General features: G+C 34.0%; 2 protein-coding genes across 4 annotated transcripts; both read left to right on the top strand.

The window, feature by feature from the left end:
- Window positions 1-840: 840 nt before the first annotated feature.
- Window positions 841-5104, top strand: LOC105331922 (toll-like receptor 13). 3 transcript variants are annotated; one of them, XM_011434297.4, is made up of 3 exons: window positions 841-936; window positions 1043-1130; window positions 2097-5104. In XM_011434297.4, the coding sequence occupies exon 3, from the start codon at window positions 2100-2102 to the stop codon at window positions 4731-4733; it is 2634 nt and encodes an 877-aa protein (XP_011432599.3). In that variant the 5' UTR covers window positions 841-936; window positions 1043-1130; window positions 2097-2099; the 3' UTR covers window positions 4734-5104. The 3 variants fall into 3 exon arrangements, with proteins under 3 accessions (XP_011432599.3, XP_034337881.2, XP_011432600.3); XM_034481990.2 differs by having other exon boundaries at window positions 1043-1176; XM_011434298.4 differs by lacking the exon at window positions 1043-1130 and having other exon boundaries at window positions 865-936.
- Window positions 5105-5249: 145 nt separating this feature from the next.
- Window positions 5250-9101, top strand: LOC109619212 (insulin-like growth factor-binding protein complex acid labile subunit). Its single transcript, XM_066078575.1, has one exon. It carries the CDS (start codon window positions 6198-6200, stop codon window positions 8796-8798), a length of 2601 nt encoding a protein of 866 aa, XP_065934647.1. The 5' UTR covers window positions 5250-6197; the 3' UTR covers window positions 8799-9101.
- Window positions 9102-9900: the final 799 nt, after the last annotated feature.

The raw sequence follows: 9900 nt of genomic DNA, 5'->3' as shown, positions 1-9900 counted from the left end.
GACACAGACTTTCCTTCAAAATTTTGCTCCGCTTCGCCTATTTTTGACGAAGATTTCTCTTTATAAAATCTTACTATAACTCAATTTCCTATAAGGTATGTTTTGGAAATCCTTTACTGTAGTTTAACACAAATCTTAAATCTTTGATACTTTATCATTTCGTCTGTTTTGGCTCAATTCAGTATCTGAAAAAAAGTCTTTTGAACGTCTACCAATCTGACGAAATAGTAAACTTAAAATGTAACCAAAATCGGATGTCATACAAAACGTCAGATTTACATCTGATATAACTTTATTCAAAATACTTAGAAATAATGATGTCTGATCAACATAAATTAGATGTCTATTTATTAAACTAATTTTGCTTTGCATATACATTTTATTTTATCCTATTTTATCCTATTTAAGGCTATTTCAAGTTAATGTTGTATCTAGTTTCGCTGTAACCACACATTTCAAACACATTAAAATTGTTTTATTTCGTATCAAGTATGCAAAACCTGAAATTTGAACGTTTTAAAATCGTTGTTAAAATTTTTATACATTATTCAAAACTTAAAATAAGGGTTTTTTTCTAAGAAAGTACAATGCACAATCTATGACATATGACATGTGTTATAATTTTTACACCAAGATTGTTTAAGAGTCTCTTTTATACAGATTGCCATTATTTAACTGTATTATATTGTGCTTTTATGTATACCGACGTTATGAAAAATATTTTATATTTAAATCTAGTCTTTTTATCTGAATACATATTCATTTCTCAAAGTATGAACAGACAAACTTCGTAACTATTGTTTTGCCCCAGCTTTTATAGTGAATTTTGGGAAATCGGAACGAACGACAACCGTCGGTTTTTCAGGTCATGATTTCCTGCTTGACTCATGATAACGACAACAAAACAGGAGCCAAGTGTAAACAGGACTCTCATAAGTAAGTACTTTATGTCGATTTTTATCGTATTGTCAATCATTTGAGAGACCAATACAGTCTATTTTTCATTGCAACATTGTCATTCCTCTCTGATATTTGCACACAGATGTAGCGTGGATCTATTGTTTTAAAAATAGATGATATAGCGGTTTGAAAAAACAAGTGCAACTGCCCGGGGAAAAAACCACAAAAAGGTAAATGTGCTACCAAAGTAAAATTTATAAAAAGACATCGACAATGGTAGGTTGTTTATTTTTTTTTTATATATATGATTAGCGGCACTCCTTGCATTAGCCAATGCTATAATATTTTTTCTATGCTTACGCCAACCGAAATGAATGTGAACTCCTAAATGATTCCATTGTTTAAAACAATAATGTATGTTTTATTTAAAGCTGTATGTTTCGATTTAGATGGGAAAACTGTTTCGCTATGTTAAATGAATAATTGTAGCTTTCTATCTACAAATCTACATGACAAAAAAAGCAATGGATAACATTCTAAAGCTATTACAAAATTAATGTTTGTAGCGCAAACAATCTCAGTTTTATGAGCGGTTTTTTTTTCACCTTAATTCGCTCTAATAGAGTTCAGAATTATCTTTTATTTGCATTTGCTTTGAATTGTGTCTTCAAGCAAAATAATTTATTCGTAAGATAGAAATGAACTAAAACTTAAAGCTAAATCTGAGTAAAAAGTTACCATTGCTTAAGTGTTTTAGGATTATATAGGACTAACACAAACGATTCGTAGAAATGAAAGAAACAGAAGAAGACAGAATATCTTATTTATGATTGTAAAACAAGTACTAAGTGTGTTTAACTTATCCTTTGTCATCTGATCCAGTCCCTTGCTTCCCCTGGCACTATTTCAATGGTACTTTTAAAATGTTAACCAAAATACTATTTATCGTACTTAAAGTGCTAAAGATGTGCAGGCTTATTTCCGTTTGTCTAGCGACATGAGAAACTATTTTCCCACTGGCGTCATGTACTCATTGAAGTTAATTGCTTTTATCTAGTTTTGTTGGTTTAATTAGTAAGTACAGTATATATTTAAATTATTCAGACTTTGAGATTTGCTGTAAGAGGTTTTTCCTGTTTTTTATGCCGACAAAAAACATGTTATTTGCTAATATTAAATGCAATTTTGTCTTTCAGAAGATGACTTTGGCAATGCTATTAAGCTTGTTGCTGTTGCTAGTAGATGTTGCATGGACAAACACTTGTCCCGCCAAGTGTTTTTGCAACAGGGTACTTACTTCAGTCAACTGTGACGGTAAAAGGTTGATGGAAATACCAACAGGTCTACCAAAATCAGTTCAAAAACTTTATCTGCGCTTCAACGAAATTGCGAACTTGGAGCCAAATTCACTATGTGGTCTTCCTGAATTGCAGGAACTTTACCTACAGAATAATAAACTGTCTATACTAAAGAGTTGGACATTCAATGGCACCAGTTTACCGAATTTAAAAGTGATACGACTTGACAACAATCGCATCAGTTCTTTGGAAGAAAATGCATTTTTCAATTTGACAAGTCTAAATTTGACCTATTTTACTAATAACTATATCACATTCATTCATCCACGGTCATTTGTTGAATGTTTAAAGATGTCATTTTTGCATTTAGGACAAAACTATTTAGATCACATTCCAGCAATATCATTACTACCTGGACTACAACAATTTAGCATACAGGGAAATAAAGTCAAGAACGCAACATTTCCTGATACTTACGAGAATTCAAAAGAGCTTGCAACAATTGGTCTAAGTTCAAATCTGATAGAAAATCTCACTAAAGAAACTTTTCAAAACCTGCAAAATTGTCCCGTCAGAAAATTGGAACTATCCAGAAATAAAATAACTGACATTTCCAGGGAAGCATTTCTGCCGTTGACAAAACTTGTGTCTCTCACAATAAGCTCAAATCCTTTAACGGCATCAAAACTACAAATTGGATTAGAAGGTCTCAAGTCCTCATCGCTGAGCTCACTTAATATAGCAAGACTGCAGCTTGGAGGTCAATTGCCCTCGTCCACATTTGCACTTTTAAATGGAACATTACTGAAGCAATTGCTTATGAGTGATAACATAATCAACCAACTACCTAGTCGTGCCTTTGCTAGTTTAAGGAGGCTAGAACAGATCGATCTGAAGGGTTGCAAGATTCAGACTATCGCCAACGACACCTTCGCCGGTCTTGATACTCTCACCAATTTGAACCTGGAAAACAACCTTTTAAACAAAGTTCCAACAAATCTTCCATCAACGCTTAATATACTGTATCTGAATAGGAATCAAATCGTTGCTCTTGGTGAAAATGCATTTGTTAATCTAGTGTCGTTGAAAAACCTCTATTTGGATTCCAACAAAATTTCTGAGGTTAACAAATTAGCATTCAACGGTTTAGTCCGCCTACAAAAGCTACATCTCGTTTCCAATAGCATAAGTAGTCTAGCCGCAGAACTGTTTGCTCCATTCGGACAACTAATTTCCCTGGACTTGAGCAATAACAATTTAAAAGCTATTCAAAATTCGCCAGACATTTTCTCATCCATGACGTCCTTAACGTCTCTCTCGCTTGCTGAAAACGGGTGTAGTTCTCTGCCGTTACAGTCATTTAACCATTTGCAGTCATTAAAACATTTAAAATTTGATGACAACAATCTTGAAGGTCTAATTGGAAGTGACAATATTGGAACTTTGTTTGCTGGATTACACAAACTAGAAACACTTAGTCTTTCAAAGAATTTTCTACATAACCTACCAATTTCGATTTTTAAGGATCTTAGTTCTTTACAGACGTTAACAATGAAGAGCAATAGAATTTCTGGTTGGAACAATGGTTTATTCAAACAAACGTCTGCGCTTAGAAGTCTTGATCTTAGCGATAATTCCATATCGTTGGTGAATTCATCTTCCCTTGAAGATCTCTCCCAAAACAGTAATTTTCAAATGCTGAATCTGAATAACAATCCCTTAGCATGCACTTGCGACCTTCGATGGTTTAGGGATTGGGTAAACCAAACTAGAGTAAACATTGCAAATGTCGATAATTACGTGTGCAATTCTCCGAATGTATGGAAAGGAAAACCTTTCCTATCATTTGATAGAACCAAAATTAACTGTGTTTGGTTTAACCTGTATTTTGTGGTCGGGGTTAGCGTAGCGTCTGGTCTTACAGTACTTGTCTTCTGCGTCATTATCTACAAGAAGCGATGGTGGATTCTTTACCGATGTTACCGTCTGAAAAACTGCTGTGTGGTCAGTGGAGCTCGCTATCAGCCAATAAATTATCAGGATGGACATGAATTAGTATTTGACGCGTACATATCGTATGCAGATGACGATTACAAATGGGTCCTTGAACAGCTACTGCCCGATATAGACTCTGGAGAATTGTCACCGGGAGAACCATTCAAAGGGGAATTCAAGTTATATTTTCACGATAGGGACTCTGTCCCTGGAAGCAGTATGATTTCCAGTATCTCCGACAACATTGAAATGAGCAGAAAAGTCATCATCGTCTTGACAGAAAAATATCTCTCCAGTGCTCGGCACAAATTCGAAATTGATCTTGCTGTAATGTTAAAATCACAAGGTGTCATCGACGATATTATTGTCATTAATGTTTGTGGTGTTTCGTTTGCATGCATTCCAAAATCGCTGCAAAGAAAAGTGTCTAAAGATGAGTTTTTGCTCTGGAAAGATGATGTGGATGCCATTTGGTTATTTAAACAAAGACTAAAGGCAGAACTTAAACGTATGAAAGACGTGACTGAGGTCATAGCTTAACTGTTTAATAAGAGCATTTATCTTATCTAAGTGTTTGTATAAAATATGCCTTTATGTGTAGCTACTGTTTGTTTTAAATATCATGTTGTTAAAAATAATTGCTGTATGCAGGGTTATTTTTGCCCCATGTAATTTCGCCCATCTACACTAGTCTTGCAAACAGTTTCGCCCCTGCTTGAATTCGCCACATGCAGTTGTGTTTTAAGAGAGATAATTTGATACATTCACATTCGCCCAGCCCTAAATTCGCCCGATGACAACGAGGGCGAAAAGGGAGAGGAACGAATAATTCCCTGTATACAGTACTATTTCTTTAATAGCTGGTTTTCTATTTTTTATAATTATTCATTAGTAAATAGAAAATGCAATAAGATTTCGTTTTTTATGTTTATGACAGAGAATATTAATGATTTAAACATTAAAATCATCATGCATAACCAGGAGCACCTCCTCTCAGTAGATTTATCTATAGAAATGATGTAATTCACATCTCACTCAAGAAAAGCTTGTTACAGGCAAATTTCTACTTTTTTGAAAAAAGCCTTTTAAGCTGTATTTCGAAAGATAATGTATCATTTGACGTGTTTTAAGTCTAGGCCATGAACTTGTCAAATAGACATCAGCATTGTTTTACAATGCAAAATCATGAATCATTCAGAGAGAGAATTAACTGGTATATGACATTTGACAAGAAACTAAATCTTGTGCGGAAATACAAAAAATTTTTTTGCAACAGAACCAGGTGAAATTTTATAGACAGTATCTTGTCAAGTTATTAAAAATCATTTTAAAATACCGGTATATCTACTTTCATCATAACTAAAATCACATTAAAGTTACAGTTAAATATTAAAACAACAGTATAATCTTATTAAAATAACATACCCTCCATAAATCCTTCCAAACTACAATTACTATGAAAAAGGATGATTAGATTGTTTTATAATCCAAGAAGCTTTGATTCTCGCTTAGATTCTGTTATTCACCCAAACTGAGGTTCAATAATGCTAAAAATTGACTTACGAACCCCGTGTAGATCTTTGTTAGGTACTCACATGGTTCTTTGATGATAAAATGCATGTAAAATAATGAGTGAAAACACAGTCTTACATATTTGATAATATTTGCGAAAACATTGTTATCATAGATTATCGTCGATACGAAAAATCAGTATTAAAATTATTGATTCTTTTAATTGTTGAAAATCAATAATTGTTTCTTACAATCTTATCCGCCTATCATCTTTATTTACCTAACATACGTGAATTCAACAGCAAGTTAAAACCTCGTCCTAAATATCTTAATATTGTGTTATCTGTTATCAATCTACCTGTTTTACTTTCGTTTTAGGTTTCTGCTTAATTACTTTCAATATGAATCGATAAAAAAAGATATGAATCGCAATCTGCCAAAGTCTGCAATGTCGTTGTAGTGCAGTACACGTGCAAGTTTTCGTTTTTAACCATGTACACAACCACTTTTTATGTTTTTTTATTATTTGGACAAATCTTTGTTGTCTTCGGGATGGCTTCGTGTCCACAACACTGCTCATGTCGCAATGATGTTGTCGACTGTAGAGGCAAACAACTCAAAGGAGTACCAAGGAATATTCCAGCGTCCACACAGAAGTTATATCTCGGACATAACCAGATAAAAGTTATCGAAAAGAATGATTTCTGTTTTCTTCCACAACTTTTTGAGTTACAGTTGCAGAATAACCTTATCGCCTCACTGTCGTCTTTCGTGTTTTCTGGAGAGTGTCTTCCGAAAATACAGACCATACAATTGGAGAACAATAGGATAAATTTCACTGAAGCAGGTACATTCTATAATCTATCATCGCTTCTCAATATAACTTTAACAAATAACAAAATTGCTGAGCTTAATACCAGGACCTTTGAAGAAACCTCTTTGGTATTTTTGCACCTTGGCGGTAATAAACTTCAAGAAATTCCAATTTTACAGAATTTGGAAACTCTTCAAGACCTAATATTAGAAGGAAATAGTATTCGGAACTGTACTTTTCATTTGGTATTCAGGAACATGACAAAATTAAAAAGAATTGGACTTAGCAACAACAACATTCAAATTCTAAACAAAAATACGTTCGAAAATTTAAAAACCAGCAATGTGCGCATAATGGAACTTGCCAGAAATACCATATCTCATATATCTAATGACAGCTTTCTGTTGCTAACAAAATTACAATCCTTGAAACTTGGAAGAAATCCTTTGACAGACACTGAGCTATCTAATGCATTAGAAGGGTTGCAGCAGGCTCCTCTGAACTCTCTTAGTATTGCCAACATGAACTTTGACGGAATAGTACCATCTTCTTCTTTTCAATGGTTGAAAAGTATGAACTTGTCAACCCTCGATCTTAGTTTCAATGAGTTCTACACAATTCCATCTCAATGTTTTCAACATTTAACCCAATTGAAATTTCTTGACTTGAGCAATTGCGGAATTCGTGACATACACGAAAATGCGTTCGATGGGCTTCAAAATCTAAACAACCTCATGCTTAGCAATAATTTCATTGAAAATATTCCAAAGAATCTTCCAAAGAGTTTATTATATCTCTATATGGCTGGGAATCATGTTGAAGTTTTAAACAACAATGCCTTCACGAATTTGACTCGTTTAAACCGCCTTCACTTGGGCAACAACAAGATATTAACGCTGTTTAAAGGTGCTTTTTCTGGACTTATTAATCTGCAGGACCTACAATTATATGGAAACAGAATCAACACCCTTCCTAAACAATTATTTGCTCCTTTAACGAATCTAACTAAGTTGCAACTCCAACAAAACAGGTTGACAACGATACAAAACTCTTCTAAAATACTTTCATCATTGACGTCACTAAAATATTTAAATTTATCCGACAACGGGTGTTCTGTTTTACCGTTAACCTTGTTTTCAAACCTCAGATCTCTCAAGGAGTTGCAACTTAAAGGGAACAAGCTAGGAAAGTTTCTACTTAATGATGCGGAGGGGAAATTATTTTCAGGGTTACAAACACTAAAATTACTTGATTTGTCAAGCAATCAAATTCATACATTTTCTTCTCGTTTGTTCAGTGACATGATAAACCTAGAAATCTTGAATTTAGAAGACAATTGGATACCTGGATTAGACGGGAGTATCTTATCCAGGGCTAAGCAGCTTCGCTCTTTAGTCCTTTCAAATAATATGATTTCTGTCGTAGATGAGGAAAGTATGAAAGGCTTGGAATCGTTGACAGAAATAAACTTTAACAACAATCCATTTGCATGCACGTGTGATCTTCGATGGTTTCGAAGATGGATCGACAAAACTAAAACATTCGTACGGGACTTAAAGAAATACAGGTGTTATTCTCCTGAAGACTGGAAAGGCAAGACACTGTTGTCGTTTGACGAGACGAAGATCGAATGCAACTTGGTATCTGTAAAAGTAACCGTTGGAATAATTGTGACCGTGATAATACTGTTTGTCGTTCTAATTTCTATCAGCTATTGGTATCGCATGCACATCTTATTTATCACGTATTCAACAAAGAACCGCATTCGTCGATATTTTACAAGAAGGAATCAAAACTACACTGAATTAGTTAACATGGAATACGATGCATACATCCTTTATTCCGAGGATGACGAGGACTCCAAGTGGATAAAAACGAATATTCTAAAGGAGTTCGACGACGGGAGTGAAAACGATCAAAACTTTCATGGCAAATACAAGTTATATTTTGGCGATCGAGACACCTTAGGAAGCGCTGACAATCTGCAAACATCAGTAAACACTATGGAAAACAGCAGAAAAATTATCATTGTCGTTTCCAAATATCTGGAATCCTACCGTCTAAGAGATCTGTTCATTGGAGAAGCACTAGATTTGAAAGGAAACTCGTTGCACGATATTATTGTTATCACTGTGGGTAATATTTCCTTTGCCGAGATACCTAGACTTCTTCACTCTAAAGTCAGGATTGGTGATCACGTTGAATGGAGAGATGATGATAGTTATCGGAGAGTTTTCAAGGTGAAGATGGAAGAAAAATTGATGAATAATTCCACTTAATGTAATTGAATACCAAGATGCCAGATCAAGATTGTTGCTTGTTAAACCTTGAGTTTCAAATTAGTGACATTTTCGTTATATTATGCTTTTCAACTAAAATAGTAAGTTATGCTTTAAAATTGGTGTCCATGTATATACTTTGATATATTATTTACCCAATTGAGAAGTATAGAAGAAATAGATTGTAAATGATTTTTTTGAGAGACTTACTGTCGGAATGATAAAAAAAACCAACGCTATATTTATAAGAATTCATATTGTTCATCGTTCTTCTACTGTTCTACAATTATTGTATATAAAAAATATTTATATATTAAATGTCATTTTTATAAAAATCAAAGCAATACCATTTGTCCTTTCTTTAAACGCAAGTCTAACATGAAAATATAAAATGTGGCCGATTTAGCATTGCGTTGAGTGATGACACTTTCGTAGTGTATTTCAATCGCGATTCGCAACAAAGATTCTGATTGGCGCATTTATATAAAATTTATCAAATGCACGTTGATAACCTGCATGACGCTAACACTTGGAAACAAATTAAATGTGTGTGGGGGGGGGGGGGGGGGCTTATAAATAAATGAAGTTGTACTCACAAGATAAAAATTACAGAGTTATTTGAGAACAAACGGGCGATGTTTACCTCCTATGTAAAGAAGAAATTCGTCAGTAACTGAGTTGAACAGACTGGGTTTTTTTCACAAAACGCTTGCTGTAAAATTTGCTAACAATCAATATGTATTGAAAAGCTTTGAAACACCGACACCAGCTCCGTTTAAAATGAAGAAGTGTTGTTTGTTTATATACATGTAAAACTGTGCAAAATGACGACTCGGTCTGCATCGTGAATTTTACAATCCGAGTTAGATTACCGTGTTTGAAAGAAAGTCAGTGGCAAATAAAGCGTCAAAATCAGTAGTAAATATTGTCTGATGAATATTGAGGTACATGTATTAAAATTGAATGAATGTTTCTATAGACAGAGAGCCACTAAATGAAGTAAATCACAAATCAGTCAAAAATTGGACACGTTTGTGCCGTAGATTTCAAGTTTTGAGTATGTTTGTAAACACATGCACACTTGAAAAAGTGTACCATTGAC

Source organism: Magallana gigas, chromosome 3 (genome assembly GCF_963853765.1).
Source record: "Magallana gigas chromosome 3, xbMagGiga1.1, whole genome shotgun sequence".
Taxonomy (NCBI): domain Eukaryota; kingdom Metazoa; phylum Mollusca; class Bivalvia; order Ostreida; family Ostreidae; genus Magallana; species Magallana gigas.
Note: the sequence above shows the minus strand (reverse complement) of the source record. Positions and strands in the feature narration are given on the sequence as shown.

What these genes read in the sequence shown, in the direction of transcription:
- LOC109619212 (XM_066078575.1), top strand. Translation starts at nt 6,198, where the DNA reads ATGTACACAACCACTTTTTATGTTTTTTTATTATTTGGACAAATCTTT.
- LOC105331922 (XM_034481990.2), top strand. Translation starts at nt 1,135, where the DNA reads ATGTGCTACCAAAGTAAAATTTATAAAAAGACATCGACAATG. An exon ending in ATAAAAAGACATCGACAATG is followed by an intron (nt 1,177 to 2,096) that starts GTAGGTTGTTTA and finishes TTTGTCTTTCAG; the next exon opens with AAGATGACTTTGGCAATGCT.